Here is a 21,087-nt window from a genome sequence, read left to right as displayed (position 1 = left end):
AACTTTGAGATTTATTTTAACATCATAAATTTCATATGAAAGCAGTGACATAGAAGAAAATAAGCAATAGCTACAACAATTTCATGTATAAACTTATAAAAAAGACTTCTGAAATCCTAGACAAAAAGCATAAGAAACCCCAATAACATATATCATATTATATTTGCTAGAAAAGGAGATAAAATATTTTTTTCTAACTATGTCTGTAGAATAAAGCCAGATGGAATAAAAACATTTAAGAGGCAGCTATGTAGGCATCACATCTGGTTGCTTTGACTACCACAGATCCACTTAACCTAAAATATTTCCCCTACATATCCGAGGACAGTTTCAGCTTCACATACGGGAGGGATCTTTTGAGGTCACTTATCCATCCTCACTGTGGGGCTGCTGAAAGGGAGCCTTCCCAAAGCAAAAATTGTCCCAAGATCACATGCCATTCAAGTCCAAATAGACTTGTGTCTGACAGACAAGCACTTCCATTTTATACAGTTTGCTGATGTGGTGTTTTTTTTTTCACACATTAGTAGCTTACCAGAAGTTCAGTATAGATTTGGGGTTAGTGTTTCAATGGACTTACCCAAATGCCTATCTGAATTTACACATCCAATGCTATTATGGGCAGTATGGAATTTAATAGGTCAAACAACTCACTAACACACATTATAAATCTCTATTTTTAATGCTGACAGTTTTTCCAAATGCCGTTGCCTCTCTTGGGCAAAGGTTTGTTTTCCAGCTTCTCAATGGTAAAATGCTTCTGTTCTTTGTAGTGAAGAGCTATGCACATTTCCACCTGTGTTACAAAAGAAGTAGTCGTATAACAACATCACTGATAGACTCTCATGCTTTTCCTGCTCTGGAACAGGAAGCTGATCTTCAGCAGGTGAAGAATAACACCATGTTAGGGATATCTGGTTTACTACCCCCATGGAATATGACCTAATGTGACTGAGTTATATATTGGTGCAAATTGGAAGTCCACCTGCTCAGTAGAACTTTTCCAGTAGTTAAAGACAACTAAATTATTCAATTCCACCTGTACTGACAGATTCATACATAATAATTGTAATGAGTATCTGACATTCCAAAAAGTATCCTTCAACTTGGCATTCTGGGGTCTAAAAATACTGTTTCTTCCCACACATTGGGAGCTGTTGTCATGCATATCACAGGGATTAAAAAAGGGAGACCAATAAAGAGAATGTGAAAAAGTTATAGGGACAGAAAAAGAAGTCAGTACCCACCCTAATCACGAACACACTGCTCTGGCTTCTCAGTGATCTATTCCTCCCCAACAAACAGCTGTAAAATTCCCTAGCACAGATTGTGCCTCCTTCTACCTCTAATGTAAGGTTGATGTAGAAGATAATGGTTTACTCTAGGTGCCACTTAATAGATTAGCATGAATACTTTAATCTCAGTGCTCTAGTTTTTATGTAAATAAGGACTGCATAAAACAGGATTCAAATACCTCCTCATTTCTTCAACAACTCTGAAAATAATTTCATTCAATACAGTTAAAGAAGTGAGAAAGAAGCTTTAAGGAAAACTCCACAGAGAAGTTACAGATTATTTTTACAGCATTTTATGGTGTAGAGAATATCACTGTACAGTAAATAAACCCTAAATGAAAGAAAATATTACTAAGCTGAATGCTTGATGACTCTTTTCTACACAGGGATCAAAGAAGGAAGAAACGGGCAAAGCAGCATGCCATTAAATAATTTAAGACAATTTAAGACTTTTTACTGAAAGTGTAGGTAAAGAATTGATGTACATAGGGACTAATTTAACAGTGTCTTTTTCTAACTTTCCATAATCCTTCGATACTGATAATTTTTAAAATATTTTGCTTTTTTAAGTACAATACATATCGAGGTTTGAAATGCATTCTCCAAGGTTTCCAGTTGCTCACTTACCACAAGTTCTATCTAAAATATTGCTTACATTTCCTTAGACTCATCATCTCTTAAGCACGTGTTCAGTCATTTTACAAATTTCTGAAAGCTGTACGGTATACAAAAGCTATATAAAAATCTAAAAAAAATACTCAGTCATTGAAAATTAATGTGATTCTTTTGCTAAGCCATTTGTAAAGCATTTATTAGGACTCTGCATTTAAAGGCAGAATTATTTCCACTTACTCAAAACATGAAGTCAAAAAACTTCAACATAGAAATATTAGAAATACAAAGGACCTAGAGTTTCTCAGAATTTCCATTTGTATGTATTTATGCAAAGCAAGATTAAAAGATAAATTCAGAAAAAGGACAAAATTGGACATGACTCTATGCATGTTTGTTCACTGCACAGGAGCACAGTAGGAACTCCATCTTCTTGCAGAGATACATTGGTGTTAGCAACAAGAATGATATATTTAACCTCTTAGCTTCCCGTCAGAAAAAAATGCTACTGAACACAACTGGTAGAGACTTAATGACATGAGTTATATGCAGCATATTTGAAATGCAGTTGTGTGGAATTAAGCCTAGAGCATACCAAATAATGAATAGCTCTTGGAGTTGCAGTTGATGTTAAACTGTCAGAAGAGTTGCTGCCAATGGGAGCAGAAGGCAATCAGTACTGTGGTGCACCGAGACTTCCATCCCCGCTTCGGGCATGCAGCGCTTCACACACTGGTCAGCAAGTGCTATTCTCTCTATGTTAGTGGACATAGTTGTCAAATATGATTAAATGCTTACTTTCCAAATGAAACAACAACAACAAAAAATTCATGCTTAGGAATATAAAGACAGTCAGATGAAGTGTGAATCACTTCAGAAGCAGTGAAAATCCCAGGGTTGTCTAGAAAAATATAAGCTCTTTTTCTATGTGATTTAACAGGCTTACCCAGTCTCTTTGTTGATGTGCCGCGGTTGGTTTTGTGCAATGTAGACATTGATGTTGCTGTCAATTTTTCTTGTTCCCTTTCATGCTATTCTTCTCCTTCAATGGAGGGAAGAAAGTACTTAGAGACGAGTATCTGCAGGCTTTACACTGTGAATCCTACAAATGGAGCTTCAGGTCTTGTTGTTAACATCTTTTCCTGTCAATTTTCTCTACAATCTGTTTTGGCAATTTAAGAGACCATTTTATGTTTGAGCAAGCAAACAGGTTGAAGAACTGTGCCAATAGCTTCCAAATACGGAGCGATAGCTCAATGTCCATTAGGGACAGTTTCTAATTTCAGATGTGCAGAAGTGCGCAAGTACAGTAGCAATGTCGTTTGTTTCTTCCTTTAGTTGCTACACAAAGACATATTTAATATCACATCTGAGATAGTACCCAATTCCTTATTATTTGTGTCTTTCTCCAGAAACAGATGTTTAGTTGATTCAAATTATGGGAGATATCCTGTTCTCCACTGCTTCTCCTGAAGCTGTATAAATTTGACTGGAGGTAGAATGTGATCCTTGATACTCAGAAAAAACATGCACCATATTTCCTTAAAGACAATGAACACATAGACTTTCTCATTCAAATCCACATACATTGCTCTTGAGAATGTTACGAGATTTTCATTTATAAGAAAATTCTGGTTTATATAATCAAAAATTGTATCTAAAGAAAGTGCAATTTTACATAATAATTCAATGAATGTTTAAAACACTGTTTTCACGCAAATAAGTAAAAAGCTCTGATAGTTTACTTCTTGGAATCATGATGTTTAAAAACAAAACAAAAAAAAAGACTAGTTGGCTTTATTTGCAGCTTTTCCAAAATCAGCTGGATTTCATGCGCTCTCTGCATCCAATACCAGCTTCACTAACTTCAGTGAAGAGTCCAACTCCCAGTATATGGAGGAAACACCCTCATTTCCCAGGGGTGATTCGGTGACCTTCTCTTTACTAACTCTACTGTCCTTCCTAACTTAAGGTCTTCACCAACATAGTATACCTTGGAAACATGCTTTGTAAACTAGATTTAATCTGTTAATCTTATTTTACTTTTTTACCTTAAGTTATAGTTTTCATTTCATATACAATCCAAACCTCCTGGAAAACAAGTCTCATACATATAAATTAACTGCATGACTCCATTTTGCTAGTTCTCAAAGGGAAGAAGGGCACAGATGTGTGCTGCTTCTTGCTCCCACATGACTTAAGTTCATAACAGTGAATGTGGAAGTGAGAAATGCTTACACGGCCTCTCAGCGTAATGAGGGCAACCACTGTGAAAGCTTCCATGCATCCTTCCAGCCATACAACCAAGCCAGCAACCTCTACTGTCCAAGCACTGGCCTTTATCTTAATGAAAGCTTCTCACTCCATCAATTTGTATGGACACCTGTTTTGCTTTATACTTTGCAGACATTTACCAGGAACAGATTTAAGAAAGAGCAACTTATTTCACATAGGATAAAAGATGCTTCAAGCCATATATCTAGACATAAAAGCGCAGTGGCAGTAAGTTGCAGCTCTTTGCTGCAAACTGCTGAAAGTGTTCCATTTCCCTAAAGGAAATATTATTAGATTGAGTTCCCACTTCTTCATTTAGCCATGTGTCATGACAGATCAACAAACAGACTTTTACCATCTTCTTTAATTATTCTGTTCCTTTTGCCACTTGAACTTTTTCCTTGTAAAATCAGTTTACGCTTAGCTTATTGGAAAAATCACCTAGAAAAATACATAGTATTTTCTTTCATTTTGAGAATACTTGCATTCATATTGAAAATCCTCTCAAAGTTCAAGATGGACAAAAAAAACAGTGCAAGGTCTTTTAACAAAATTAACACACTTCTCTGTTTGAACACTAAATTTTGTGCATATTAACTACATATTCAATGCCAAGAATCAGTGGCATCTGCAGCAGAAGTGACAGACATTTTATATTTAGAATAATTGAAAAAATACTAATAAATTTTATAATAATTATAAACATATATAATTTATAATGTTTATAAATATTTTCACATATATTAATTTGTAAAATGTATTTAAACTTTAAAACATCTGCTCAGTCATGCAAAGAGTGCTAAAAACCCTGCAAACTCATCAGTAAAAAAAGCTTCTTAGTTTTTGCAGTCTTCCCTACATCAACCTAGGCTAGCATGCTAGTATTTCTCATTTACAACTTTAGAGCTAACTCAGTGCTACGAAGCTGTAACAGTTGTCATTTGGAGCAGCTGAACCTGAATGTCCCGGATATGCTTCATTATTCTTTCTAACAAGCATGTTGCACATCTGCAGAATTCAGCTTTTAATGTTAAAAAACATGAGACACTAGAGTAAACTTCATTCTTTTCTAAGAAACTCCGTTCTGGTCCTGATACATCCTTGAGCCATAAATTCCATTAGTTTGGCCTAAGTCTTCAGAGGCAGGACTTCTGGTGGCTAAATAACAACTGAAATCCAATGCCCTCCATCAACCCACTCTCTTCCCACTCCCTTATCTTTTTTTCCTTGCAAGGTTTATATTGATAGCATAAGAGATTCTTTAAAAAATCAGAGCACTGTGCTAATATTCATGCTGAAAACTTAATATCAGGACAGAAAGACAACACTTTACAAAGATTTCTGGTAAATAACATCTATTATTAGTAGTTTTATTTTGTTATTTATCTTCATCAAAAATAGCTACACACTGAACTGTGCTCACTTACCCCTTCAATGAAGTGGTTACAATTTTGTTTCAAATAGGCTCTTTGAGAAGTTTCTAATACTTCAAGGTGAAATCAAAACAAAACTGAAAATTAAATATATATATTAGTATTCTTCCATTTTGCTATATATGAAAAGTAAAATTATTTTAGAATTATTAAAGTGCTTACCTTTCAGTGTCTTGAAACCTTAATTAGATCCTTAGTCCATGACGTATACTGTTTATCTGGTAACTACAGGTAAACTACTCTGTGTAGAATGCATTTCTATAGTGCAGGAGTTTTCTAATTAATTCAATTTGTGGCCTATGCAGAATTATCTTTCTAGGATATAATGCTATAAATCAATTTATTATTTTAGTGTAAGCATGAATGAACTGCAACTTCTTTTATCATGCACATTTTAAAATCCCATTTTATCCTTCATGATTAATTATTTCTCATACAGTACATGACTTGGAATCTCTGTCAGCTACATACATCACGAAAAGAAAACAACTCTGTATTGTTAAGACTGAGTGGAACAAATCTGTATTGTTAAGACTGACAGAACAAACCTATATTATTAGGACTGGGTGGTTAGGAATGAAGAAACCAGAGTGGTACATCGAACCACCAAGAAAAAAAAAGAAAAAACTTTCCAAATTTAAAAAGATATTTCTGGGTCTGAAAAGGCAGGTAGATATCTTTGGTTCAGAAGTCAGATAGTACCATAAATTGTGCAATAACTTCTTCTGCTAGAAAAGAAACCCCCTTGTCCCACTCAAAAAGAAAGGTGGGAAGAAGACTTTCATCTCACAAAACTTCTTCTTCGCTCTTATTTCCCCCCTTCCCACAGCAGAAAATCTAATATGCTTTGAACAAGAGAGAGAGAAAGAGTATGCAAGTGAGCTGTGTCATATTATTCTATATCCTGATATTGAGGATACTGGGCTTAGGAGATCTAATTAAATTTCTTGTGATAGACTTGTAACCAAAACTGAGTACCTTAGGCCTACTGTAGGGTTCTCCTCTCAACCTCTCCCAACAAAGCAGACCCATGCAAGGGATTAAGTATTTACCAGAGCATTGCTCGTTTCATCTCCTTGATGTGTTCCAGAACTACTCCACACAAAAGTATCACTCTTCCTCGAGGAAGCTATGTAGGTCATGAGAGGACCTAATTTAAGTTCCTGGTCTGAATAAAAAACACAGCTGATTAAAACCAGGGACTCCAGCGCTGAAGTTTCCCAGATCCCAAACGGAAGTCTTAAGGGCCATGCTTTTAGCCACTCTGAAGAACACATCTTTCTCATAAACCAGAAATTTCAGTAAGTCCCAGCATTAACGTAAGATATGGGCTTTTGTTCTCATCTTATCTACCCACAGGAGCATTTGCATGGCTCTTAATTAGCTGTCCTCCCCACCTGTCAAGGCTACAGGAAATGAGCCCCAATTTTTCACCTCAAAAGACTAGCTCTAGGTATCAAAATCTTAACTAGTGAATGCTTCAGCAAGAATGGTACATCTCCATTGTTGTGATAAACCAGTATTTTACAGTGACTCTTCTTTTTCAGTAACATCTTAATCTGAAAAAAAGTTTTTCTTTCAAGTAAATAAACTCCATCATTTACTTCTGATCATACTTAACTGGGTGCCTCTGATGCCATGCTGTTATTTTTTTACTACAAGGAATGATTTAAAAAAATTTTCACAAAATCATCTATGGAGACAAGTTCTCACAACAGAAGAACCATCAGGACAAGCTATTGGTATTGATTCTGTATCATTTCGAGGTTTCTCTAGTTCTTATCGATTTCATACATATCATAACTTGTACTACATATCACCCAATACTCCATCGTGCAGTGAGTTAAACACATTACAAGGGAATACAATATAAATAAATAACTTTCCTAGGGAAAATATAAGTCAGGAAAAGTCCCATTTTTAAACATCCCACTCCTGAAAGCATTCTGCAGCTAATGAAACACATGGTTAAGTTTTGCTATTTGTCATTCCTTTCTCATGTTGCAGAATATTGTCTTGCATGTATTTTCTTTTAAAACTCAGTTTGAAAATTTCAGCTGCTTCTAGAAAACTCCATCTTGTCAGTTATGGTAATTTTGACAGCCCCTGCTAAAAAAAAAGACAAAACTTTATAGCTTATATAATTTATAAAGTATACATGTAAATAAAAAGTTACAGGAGTATTTTTAGTTGCTGGCAAATCTATTAAAAAAGCAAAAAGTGTCAAATCATTTTAGTATAGAAAATACTTCGAGCATACTTGCTGAAAGCTGGAGAGGTGAACACACATTGCCAATGTGCTGTACAAGTCCATGGTACAAAGTTACACACACTTCAAAACCTGACATACACAAATCGGTCACCAAAATCAGATTCTTCACTCTCACAGACTTCATCAGAAACACCAACAAACACACCTTTTCTTAGACACACTATTTCTCCATCTACCATCACTTTAGGTGGCAGTCACATACATTACTGATTTGTTCCTGAGTCCTTTTCAGTCTTTGTAACTCGGGCGTATCGGTCACAATACTGAACCCTCTTCCTTTGCTTTCTTCAAAGTCTCTTTTGTATTTTACCTATAGAATAGAAAATACAAACAACGGTTGTTTTCATTTTCCACAATGTGCCCCTAGCAATGTAGCAATTCTTTTTTACTGTAAATAAAGCTCTTGTGAAAGGCTTTCAGCCCTTAAAGGAGAAGCCTGCCTTCATCCATGAACAGAGATAGGCTGCAACTGGACAAAATTCCCTGGTGCCTGAGCAACTGCCTCCTCCAGGGTGCAGTGGGCTCACCTCCACGTGTACTGCAGCTGTAGACAGATCACGCTTTGTGGTCATTTCATTCTCAAAGCAGTAACCACAGAACTACAGATCAAGCAAGCACTTATTTTCACACACAAAAAAAAAAAAAGCTGTAACTAAACCTGGAGGTCTTCTAATACACAGCTTCACATTTCAGCCTCTCTTCATGATGAGTCTACCAGCCTCTTCCCCGGTTGAAACATAAATTACGTATTAAAAAAAATGCTGCATGAAAAGAGTATTTAGAAGACCACGAAGTCAAACATTCATAAGTTAGAGAACGGTTGCCTGTACAAGCTTAATTTGTCCCTCTTGCACATATGCATTAGGATGTTGTCTTTAATCAGGTACTCATATATTACCCTTTAACAAGGCCCCCTGCTTTATTCTGTACACAGCAGAGATGGTTCCGTATGTGGTTGTATCCTTTTTTGGACCAGACTATTCAAATCCGACCATCAAGGTAGGGATATTCATTCCCTCAGGAGCTTTTTTATAGCTCTTATCACAGTCATTAATCAACCTTCATAATCTGCCCTGGAAGGTAGGAATGGTATTACCTGCACTTCTAAGGCAACCTGCAAACTAAGGTGAAAAAAGCTTAATTTCCAAAAACATAGGAGGGTCTCAGGGTGTTCACTCTCAGATTCCTAACACTTGAATATGTTCAAATTATGGACTTAAGTTACTTGTACAAATACCCAGTACTTCTGCAAATCAGGCTTGAGGATCTCAATTTCAACATAAAGAAACAACATGAAATCTGCAAAATCTGAAGTCACTGTTGAGCAACAGACAAAACTCTGTAGCAAAGAGAGTAAGGACCCATGTGTCCATGGATAGATTCAGCTACCTTATCTATAACAACTATAACAACTTCCTTTTACTTTCGATGTCCCTTGCTTTATTCACTACACACATCCAGATTTCGCAACACACGGGAGAGCGGTAGTACAAAAAGCAATATTCTCCTTTACACAGCTGATAACCACAAAACATCCAGTTTACGCACCAAACTTTTACCTCAGGGTTGGCTTAGGCTTATTTCACCAGCAAGCACTTAATGTAGGATAGCGATATACAGGAAAAAGTACCCATAGATCATAAACAATCTCATGCAATCCTCAATGTGTATGTTCATAATCTTTGCTTTTTCTTTAAATGCAGTTTTAGTGTACATAGTTATCATTGCAAATAGTTCACATCATACAAATCCTAGAAACACTGCAGTAAATGACCACAGCAACAAACTACCATTTTTCCTGTGTTCCACCTTTGGAGCTAGCTGAAATTCATACAAAAATGACTGTAGACTTCACACAAGTATATTCTTCCCATGTTACCCTGAGATTAAGGAAACAGTGCCTCCACTCAGGCTTTTGAGGAAAATATGGGCTGGTGGCCCACGCCTTTCTGTTCATCTCCACCAGATTCAACTCCTTTGCACCCTTCCTTCCATTTGATCAACATTATCAGGTATGACTTTGTCTTCCTCTGAGTTTCTAAACAAGTCTAGTCCATCTCTCCATGGCTTCTTGCTAACTCCCTTTGCCCAAGGCCCTTCAAATACCTTTCTTAAATATGCTTTTTCCATTGCCTATTATCTCCCTTTACTTCTACCAAACGGCTCTCTGTCTTCCCAGTGACTCTCAGAGGCTTCCTTGAACATACTGGAAGGACATAATATTCCAGGATTGTCTGGCACTATGAGAGAGGCCTTATACGTGAACTTTCTTTATTTGAAGTCATATAAAACTTTACCAAATTTGGATAGACTTCTATGGCCAAAGACACAGGCCTGACACAAAAGACTTTCTTCCATCTCAGCAAGCTTCAACTCCTCAGCCCTAAATTATAGAATCATAGAATCATAGAATGGTTAGGGTTGGAAGGGACCTTAAAGATCATCTAGTTCCAACCCCCTGCCATGGGCAGAGAAATCCTCTACTACACCAGGTTGCCCAAATGCTAAGACAACCGAGCTGCTCAACAGGAAAAAAAAAAAAAAAACTCTCAAGAATTTAAAATAAGGAAATAAAAGTTTGTCCTAGACTCAGCCTTGGAAACAGCTGAGTATTTTGCATAAAAATTCCAAATTTGGCCTCAGGCAGACAGCTGACATGGAAATGTTTAGCCTTACTGCTTAAAGCTTTCCAGAATTATGAGCAAGCAAACACATTTCATAATGAGAAATGGGCTCAGCCCTGCCTATAAGAGAGATTACCTATTGTTAGAAAGAGCATTTCCTGTTATTAGTTCCAAATGTACCAGCCATTAACTTCAAACAACCTTTATTCATCTTAAAAAGGAACAGAAGAAGAAGAGAGGGAGGGAACTAGATAGTTTTAACATCGCATTATTTTAATCCTTCAGTCAGATAAAAAGGGCTCCTACTCTCTATTAATAAATTGCTTCACAGGAGTAAGGTTAACTACATCCTTCAGAGCAACCACTCTGAAATAGTAAAAAAAAAAATAATATTTAAAATATTAGCAAAGTTAATACATGCGTTATTGGATTTTGCTAACTTCAAAATGTAGTTTTAGGTTAAAAAAAAACCACAAATCTAATGTTTCATGAAGAACACAGCTCAGTGATATGTGGCCCACTAAACCCACTAGTTCAAAAGAACAAAACCCCTCAGTTTCCAGAAAATGTCAAATAATAAAGATGCCATCAGTCTTTCAGAACCTGGATCCAAAAAAAATCCTATTCAGTATCAAGAACGCATATGAATGAAGACAGGAGAAAACAACTGCTGACTGACCTCCAATTTTAGATAATTTAAAAATTCAAGTTTTTTCTTACCCAGAAAACTTTTTGTTACTACAAAATCAGGGATTGCAATGCAATTTAATTGCTTTAAACCAACTTACAGTAGAAAAGAATATTCTGTAATGGAGCTGTAAATACCACTATAATGAATGACTTAATTGCATACCGGGTCTGGCTGGGATGAACTTTCCTTTTAGTAGCCAACATAGGGCTGTGCTTTGTATTTGTAGCTAGAACAGTGTTAATAACACACCAGTGTTTTGGCTACTGCTGAGTAGTGCTTGCACAGCATCAAGGATGTCTCCCAGCCTCACCCAAAGGCCAATAGGCTGGGAGTGGGCGAGGGGCTGGGAGGTGACACAGACGGGACAGCTGACTTGAACTAACCAAAGGGATATTCCATATCGTAAAACGGCATACTCGGCAACAAAAGCTAAGGTGGGAGGCATTCATTATTAAGACGTTTGTCCTCTGAAGCAACTGCTATGCATACTGAGGTCCTACTTCCCAGGAAGTGGCTGGACATTGTTTGCTGATGGCAAGTAAAGAATAAATCTTGTTTTTTTGGCTTTGCTTCCATGCGTGGTCTTTGATTTTTTCCCATTAGACTTGACCTATGAGGGGGTTTTTATCTCTTTTTCTTCCTCTGTCCTGCTGAGAAGGGGGAGTGAGAGAGTGGCTTGGTGGGCACCTGGCAGCCAGCCAAGGTCAACCCATGACAAACTGGAAGACTTGAAATCTAGTTTTGAAATGGAAATGTCTATAACCCCTAATGACTGAGAATCATAAATGTGGTCATTTCCTACAAGGATGCTTTTTAGCAACTCATCACCAAAATCCCAGCCAGTGGTTCATAATGCCTCTCTCTTGCTTCCAAAATTCAGCGCAGTCTCACAAATGCAGAGCACCCTCAGTGGTGAGTGCCCTGAAAAATTGATCCTTTGAGAAACAATCCTTTATGCATGGCATAAAGATTGGAAAAAAACCAGTAATAAATCACCATAAATGAAAACATTTTAAGTGAAAATACTTTATGAGAAGTAATTCTGCACAGACTCACAGTGAAAGGACTAAGTGATCCAACAGATCTTTAACAAATCAAACTTCTTAGACTCATGACATCAGCAAGATATCTTTGAGAGGCCCAAAGATAGGATTGTGTAAATCCATTCATGAGGTCTGCATGAAGCAGCCAAGAACAGAGGGTCCATCTTACTCTGTATATAAAAACTTATACTGGAGAAAACGCTGTTCATTTTTTTTTCAGGTATACTTGGTACTTGGCAGCAAAGTCACCTGTTAGCAAAATGAGATTAATTTTTCCTGGGAAAAATACACTGAAAAAATAAATGGAGTTTAAAAGATTGATTACGCTCTTTGGTTTTTCAACATCTAACCCTAGTCCAGACTCATTTGCGGTAACAGAAGCACGTATCAGTTGAACAAACTACACAGAAGTCCAAACACACCAAACTAAAAAAAAAGCAGAGCAAGAATTCAACATGGTGGATTCCTCATGCTCTTATCATCATTGGAGAGCTGTGAATAATGCTGACCTCAGAAACTCTTCATTCCATCTTTACCTCAAAAAGTTACTCAACCACTACGAAGCAAATATTAAATCCCCAAAAGCTAAGGCAATGTCAAAGCTGGTTTCCTGTACAGTCCCTTCTCCACTTTCCTGTAGACCATGTAGCTATGCCAATAATCTCCTTCCAAAATATCCCCTCCAATACACTGCATAGCTCCACAGACTGGGGCATCATCACAGCTGATGTCCAGCAAGGAAGAAGCAAGCAGGGTAAAATGAGAAGACAGGACCTCTCACACCACGTTTGCCCTGTGAGGAATGTTCATAGACCTACAGTCTTCACCACACCCTGAATATTTATGAATTTGTTTCAGTATGTTGTGTTTGAGGTTTGCCCAAAGCCATCTGCTCCTTCTGTGCCCAGCACAGACAACTACTTCCCAAAGGTCACCATCTGCTAATACACTGGTTTTCACAGACTAGCAAGAAATCCTGCCCCACAGTACAGGTCCTAGAGGTGCATCTTGGCAAGGATGCCTCTGTTTGGATCTGCTTCCTCCATAGAGCACCCACGTCTGTTGATTTTGCCTTGATTCACATTGCTTCTTAGAAACTTAACGGCAAGACAGAGAAAAAATTTACTCTGTAAACTAGATTTTTATGAATATGACTTAAAAAAAATGTTTACAGGTAAATCAAATGTAAAGAACAATTCCAGACTAAACTCAAATCCTTTTAGTGGACTAATCCTTCTCATGAAGGTTTCCTAAAATCATCCTATCTGACACAGCTAGGTTTCAGTCTTCACAGCATCACCTGTCAGTTCTAACACTGCCCATAGCTCTAAATCTCATTCATCTCCTGCTCATACTAGAGGTACATTTAAGTTCCATCTAAGATCCAAGAACAGTCAGTATCCAATCCGCTCAAGCATTGCTTCTCCTAATGGCAGTAAAACAGGGTCCTCTCATTCTCTCACCGTCACTCAATCAGAACTATTGCCACAGTAAATCTAAACAGCCACCTGGAATGCAGGAAATGGAAATTGCCCACAGGGCAGACAAAATTGTCCTCAAAGACTTTCATATGAACTGGAAGCTATAGGTTGGGTATTCCTTAGGGAAGTCAAGGAGCTGTGGGCTCCTAAAAGGCCACTGATGAATGAGTTTTGCTGGAACAAGGGACTGCAGGGTTAAAGATTTCATCCCTGTAGTTTTACCGTTCTTAGTCAGCTAAAGGAATCTGCATTAAAAGCAAAAAAAAAAAAAAAAAAAAAAAAAAAAAAAAACCACGAAGTAGGGAGTATAATAAAACAAAACAAAAATCCCAAGACTGCATTCTGCAATCTCTTCAAACAGCTTTTGAATGCACACAGTCATATTTTAGAAATTTTTCCTTTTAATATAGGAAAAAAGCCATCTTCACAACTCACAGCTCTGAAGCATTCACCATAATAGTTGAAACTTTCTGAGAGAATAAAGTTTCTCATTCAAAGATGTTTTAAATCTGAAAAGGCCAGCACTCCAACACTACAAATAACATTTGCAACTATAGAGAGTAAAAAGGTTCAAGCGTCATCCCTGTCTTCCTCTACGCATCATTTAAACATTGGGTAAGTCTGTCTGTCTGTGCTACCCTGTAGAGTACGTCTGAGAAAGTCTCCAACCATCTGCAAACCTCTGTACTGTAATTCCCCGAGAGCCTTTGCAGTTTTTCCAGGGAACTACTTCTAACAAACAAAAATCTTGGAATCCATGTCAGAACAGTTAAAATGTTGGATGGGTGCAAATTAAAATGTATAAACAGTAACTCTGGAGATAATGTCTCTATAATGTGGTCTCTTCATACTGAGAATGGTGAGAGCGGCTCACAGAAAAAGCACAAGCAAAACCATTCCAGATCTCGGGATGAGCAAGGACAGGAAATTGGAGGCAGTGAGAGATCAACAATTTCAGAATGAGAAAAAGATGGAGTCCTGTGTTTGGATGTATCACAACAGCATGTGAACAGTAGCTGGGATCCAAGTGAAATTACAACTGAAGAGAGGGTGATCTGAGACTGTTCAATAGGCTTACATCCAAACAAAACGCCTAGACTCCTCTCCATCAAAAGTTATTTCCACTGAAATTACTTAGGTGCTTCTGTCCAAGAAGTTATTTTTATGTCACTAAATATGCTGCTCAAGTGTCTTGCACCCTGTTTTGCTATTGAGCAAAGTGGAAGTCATCATATCCTTTTCTATTAAAATATAGCACTAACGTTCTCCGAAGTCTGCACACAAAGAGAAAGCTACGTAAAGAACAAGCCAGTGGCAGATCAAGCTGGTTTTCCCTCACTTCAACCAGCAATTATCATCCATTCAATTTGTGAAACAAACTTTACATCAACATTTTAGAAGCAGTAAAAAAATTCCGTGCAGAACTGCAGCTGAGGAGAGATGAGGTTGCAACCTTCATGTCAGAGAAATACTGTCAGATCTTCTGTCCAATCCCTATCATTTGGCATATTCTGTGTTTGAACTAGGTTATCTCCAAGGAACAGAAGTCTGAGAAGGTGAAGGATTTCTTACTCTGCCACCACAGAAATAGATCTGCGTTTACCGTATCTCATCTCCAGGCAAAAAATGAAAGATCGATATATATAATCTAAATGCAAACTGATAAATTATCACAAATTTTAATAATACCCTCAAAAATGAAGCTAGTGACAGAAAACTCCTCCAAGCAGAAAGATAATTATCAGATATAAAGGGAGTTAATAAAAACAAACAAACAACAAAAAAACCCACATTCAAATGCCTCATGTATAGATTTGTAAATCCTGGAATACCATTTTAAATCCAGGGTCTGAACCAAACATACAGTCACTGTCTTGCTATTCTCTCCATTGGAAAGGAGAATGGTCAGGCAACCACCAGGAAAATGATGAGCTCATGAGCTCATCACACTCTGAAGGAAGTACGCAGTAAATCACAAGCACGTGTGCGCTTGCTCTGCCTGCTCTCCAAGGTGGACAGAAAATGTATGACTGCTGGTTGGCTAGGGCATCAAGACTGAGCTAGTAAGTCCTGCTGAGAGGCAGGATATGTTATCTTGGGCTCAGCGCCATGCAAACCATGGTCATACAGCCTTTAATTGGCTCATAGTACTAGCAGAGCTCAGAGGCATCTGCCTACTGGGTACCAGAAAGCCATAACCCAAAAACGCACATCCACAGAAAAGACAGGCAGCCACAACAATTCTGGGGGGAAAAAAAGAAACCCCAAACATTCCCCCCTGCAAAAACCCACAAAATAAAAACCCCAAAAACCTACCTAATACATCTTCCAAATAACACAATGGCCAAATTGGTCCAAAGAGTGTAGAAAATTTCACACAAAGAATCAAGCCAGAAATTGAACTAAAAAACACAGCATGGGATGTAAAGAACACTGACCCCAGAAGGAATGCAAAGAAAACTGACCTCAGAAAACTGTAATACGGACCAAGGGTGCAAGTTGTAGACATATATTACAAAAAGTAACCAAAACAAACACTAACAGGCAGGAGAAGCCAGCACATGGCATGCGGGGTATGGGAGGTGGAAACTGTAAAACTTTCATGAACAACTGCCAAAAAATCAGGGAACATTCGCTGCTGTAGCAGAAGAAAGAGGCTGAAATGAGTTCAACTGAAAGCTCCCAGAATGCAGCCCAGAACAAAGCGCAGAGGAAAAGGATCTGCAAAATCTAGATTTGAGCAACATAGACATGCGGCCATGCAGGCGCTACAGAAAATAACGGGACACGGTGCAGTTATACCCTCTGGCCTCTGCTAACAGATTAGCAAAGTTGGGGTGTCTTATGTCTGTCACTTGGAAGCCATGTGGCTGGCACCTTACATACCACTCACATGAGTAACTATCCTCATTTCTCGTTATCCTAGAACTCCTCTGTGTACTTCCTTGGTGAGGACACACCATCGCTTATTCCACAAAGTTAATGGATCATTTGCCTTTAGGTGTTCTTACGGAAGCTCCTTACAACTGTTGATTCTGTCATTTCCTCGTTATTTCTTGGAAACTAACACATCAAATGGAAGCCTGCACTGCAACTCTGGTTGCAAAATCCATGCCCATTGTACACATCCTGTGTCCCCTGTGCCATATAAGTTATAGACATCCCCTGCAGTCAGTTCCTCTGTCTCTGTACAACCAACGGCAGGGAAGACGGACCTATCTTTTCCATTTAACTGTAAGCAGATTCTGAAATCCTTGACATTTTTCTGCCCTCCAAGTTGTCTTTCTCCTAATCAGTAATGAAGATAAAACCTCAAGCTATCAAAGGTGCCATGAAGGTACCTTAGTGCTTTAGAAGGAACTCCCTTTCTAAAAGTTGGAAGTTAAAATGGAAAAAAAATATGAAAGTCCATAAAATCAGCTTGCAGTTAATGCCTGCAGCTTGCCACCCACAGATCAGTTTTAGTTAAACTCTAGCTAAAATGTGACAGTAATCTTTTTTTTTTGAGATTGTAAATTCTCTGTTTTGTTCTTCATTTTAAAGTGGGAAGAAAAGGAAGGTGAATAGAAAATTATGTATTTAAGAAAGGTGGTTTCATACCAGAAAATACATAGCAGACAGTTCAGCCTTGAAATTTTCATTTATTTTCATTTATTTTCATTTATTTTCATGTCTTAATGTCAGATATTCTTAATTTCAGCTGCAGAGGGGAAAAATACAGAAAATATTGCTGTGTCCCAACTAATATTCAAAAAGCTATCAAAGACAGGCACTTGTGAAAAGAACTGAATCACTCCAAATGTTAATCTTTGGAGTAGTCTGTTAACTGAATCACTTAAAGGCAATAATTTCGTATAGAATTCAGTATGTAGGCAGCCTCCTATAAATGCAAACCTAATATTTATATCATCAGCATCCCAAATATCATGCTAACTAACAACAAGCAGAGTGAAACTGTTAGAAACACAGGAAAGTTGTACAATTCCAAAATTACAGCCATATGAACTGAGATCAGAAAATGCCAAAGGCCACCAGTAAAATCAGTATTGCAACCTGGATCTGACTGTCTTTCATTCATCCACTGTGATGTTTGAGTTATCTGAGTATGTGGTTTCCAGTACCTCCAAATTGTTTGCCTCTACATCTAGAAAATGCCTACACAGGCAGTCTACCTCATTTACAAAGAGGATACAGGCTCATCACCCCAGAGTCCCTGGCTCAAGCCCACGCTACCCCAGGCACACCGCAAATTGGACCTCAGTCCTGCCACAACTCACTGGGAAAGAAACATGGGTTGTCTTACACAGCTAAAGCTACAAGACTTATGGGATACATAACAAAAAAATCTTAGCCACATGCTCAAGGGAAAACAGCACAATGAGAAAATGGTAACTTGGAGATAGTTTTGCAGTGTTGATGCCACTAGGCAAATTAGATAACTGACAAATGACATGGTCTAAGTAGAACATACAGTAAAAACATACCCTGTCCCCTCATCCAAAACATTTGCTGCTCGGACTCTCACTTTAACATCCTTAAACTGAGATCAGATAATTAAATCATCCTCTGAGCTTGGCCTTCAATTTTAGGATCTTCTTTGGGAGCCTCAGCTAAAGCTTGTTGCAGTTAATAGGAAAATTCTGGTAATTTCAGTTTATCCCTGAATACAGCCATTAAACCAGCAAACTCCTCAGATGGTGATAACTGGCCAGGAACAGTGGGGTCATCGGACAAAAAGCAGATGTCTCTAATACAGACACCTACACACAACCTCATCAGCCAACCTGCTTTTAGTGAGGAGAGAGAAACAGGCACTTTCAGGGAACAATTCGGCTCATCCTGAAGGAAATATTTAAAACATCTTAAAAATACCAATATTTAAAACATCTCTAAAATACTGTAGGATGTAAAAATACATCTTAAAAATATTTAAAATACCTCTAGAGATCTTAGAAGACATCTAAGCCAAGTGAAATGAACTCTACCAAAAGCCTCAACACTCCCCATCATGTTGCCTGTACATCTCCTGTCATGCTGTATTTTTGTGAGCTGATTCAAAATAAACTCGTGACCAGTTTCCTAAATCCGCAGAACTCTAGAGCGACACACGGATTCCGGGACTGAGCTTGGTGTGGGATCAGTTTTCAGACATAGAGACTATCAGCTGCATACAGCACAGTGCTTTTTAAACTGAGAGCTGAATCACCAGACTTTCTCAAACCATGCCTGTAGAGCAATTTGTAAAACCAAACCAAAAGAGTGCTTATTTATGATGTGCAAAGGAAGGAGAAGGGCAAGGTACCCTTTAAATATATCCATTATTCATTCCTACTGAATACACATGACTTGTGCTTCAAACAGCGAGGGATATGTTGTGAGAGATGCCCTTCTAATAAAAACAAGGCAGGAATGTTAGTACCAGAAGGTTCCCTGCAGGCTAAAAAGTGACAGTTGGCTGGGCTAGGATCAGAGCAAAAAGTGGGGTGTAGCAGAAGGGCTTGCTTACGCACAGAAAAAAAGGAGAAAGAAAAGGAAGGGTCCACAAATTAGAGAAATTATTCCAGAAATGAACTGACAACTTTTTTTTTAAAAAAAAAAAAAAAGGGCAAACAAAAAAATACTTCAGCAAAGGAAGACCAGGCATCCTGAAGAAGCAGACAGGGACTGTACATTGCATTTCTTATCAGAGATGTTAGCTAATAACAATGAGCAGGAGGGAAGGGAGGGAAAAGAAAGAGAACAGTTACAGATCACCCCAGTTGTAAAAACTGCTCCCTTTGTTAAATGACAGTGGAGAGAAGTGGGAATTCGAAGAAGGATCTTTGTTATTTAAATGCTATCCTGTGCTGCTTTTTCAAAATTTCCTGAGAAAGGTATAATAAAACCAGCTATTTTTTAGTTCCAAGCACTAAAGGCCACAGGCTTGGGGGGTTTGGCTTGGTTTGATTTTTCTCCCTTACTGACCAAGGAAAACCAGGAGTGAGGTCATGGCCTCTTGTAAAAGACAGGTATGACATTCCTAAATCTGTATACATTCTACCTTCTGACTTATTTTAGGTTTTGCAGACATCTACACAGATGAGCTTTAACATCACTGTTAAGCAATGCAGACTGATGAAAATAACTTTGTCATAACTTTCAATACTTCATTTTCCTTTCTCACCTCTATAAGCAGAGACTTATCCCTCCCAAGACAACCTAATCTTTTTATTTAAGGGGAGAGAGAGTAGCAGAAGGGATAGTCTGACAGTAATGATATAAACTGTATGTGTCATTTGTATGCAAGCAAATAGGAGGATTAACACACAATATTAAAAAAAAAAAACTTTGAAAGATGCTAATTACTTAGATTTGAAATGGTTTGCATTTTTTTTAGATTTGTTTATGGGCAAGGGAGAAGGCTCAGCCTACGTTCAGCCAGCATGTTGTCCCCTTTTTAATATCTCCAGAAACATCATATCCTACATGTAGGATGCAACAGGGATTTTGGCGTGCCCTGTTCAATTCACCTGTGCAGGGTGGTATATCCCATGGAAGGCAAACACAGCTTTTGACAGTCATGCAGCCAGCCTGCACAAATCAAATAGGCTAAAAAAGATCCATTTAAATGCAATGAAATGTTCATTAATTGCAGAGAATTTCATCCAAAGCTCACAGGACTCTTGCGTGCTGGCATAATACGAAAAGGCACAATTTCTGGCAATTGCACAATGTGATTTCCAAGATACTTATTTGAATTACAGAGATTAGATACAAACATCCCAGATTCCAAACAATTATTGTCCTTTTCCTTGGTAATTTTTAGTATTTTCTGCTGCAGGGAAATGCAGTTACTCACAGCAGTAAGTTTGATCCTCGGGTCTTCTGTCAACTTCAATGCATATTCACATATTTTGAGAAATGGTAAATATTGAAAAATTAGTTCCATTATAATCCAGAAAAGACATCTGAAGACAAATGCTATCTTTTCACAACAGAAAAGCCCCAAAATACAACATCCTTGTCACTCCATGCCACTGCCTCTGTAAAGCACATTTGAATCATGCCTTGTTGCTTAAACAGGCCAAATAGGAGTAACACTAGGCAGGCACTTTACGGGCATTACTTCCACCAAGACATTGTTTTTATGTTATTTTCCTATCACAAAGCTTAGGTGCACATCGTAATTCCTGCCTGCTGGAAAGATATGAAAGAGCATTTTCTATTTTCCAAAGGATGGGAAGTTTTGAAGGGAGGCCATTCGGATGTCTTTTCCCCAAAAGACCTGCTTCCTGAACCGGTCTGTGTACACTTTACTGAGACTGTGTCCAACCTACTGCAACCAGCAGGAACACGGACCTCTAGAAACCTGGCTTCAACTAC

The 21,087-nt window shown here is 38.0% G+C and overlaps 1 protein-coding gene across 3 annotated transcripts in view; it reads right to left on the bottom strand.

Annotated features, from left to right (window-relative positions):
* The window catches only part of NEBL (nebulette), a 278,991-nt gene that overhangs the window by 135,879 nt on the left and 122,025 nt on the right, over positions 1-21,087 (bottom strand). For all 3 annotated transcript variants that reach the window (XM_086614546.1, XM_086614547.1, XM_086614548.1), the window contains exon 4: positions 8,089-8,196. In XM_086614546.1, coding sequence (XP_086470672.1) covers positions 8,089-8,196 — 108 coding nt within the window. The remainder of the gene's footprint in view (positions 1-8,088; positions 8,197-21,087) is intronic.

This window comes from Tauraco erythrolophus, chromosome 7, assembly GCF_009769465.1.
Source record: "Tauraco erythrolophus isolate bTauEry1 chromosome 7, bTauEry1.pri, whole genome shotgun sequence".
Classification (NCBI taxonomy): domain Eukaryota; kingdom Metazoa; phylum Chordata; class Aves; order Musophagiformes; family Musophagidae; genus Tauraco; species Tauraco erythrolophus.
Note: the sequence above shows the minus strand (reverse complement) of the source record. Positions and strands in the feature narration are given on the sequence as shown.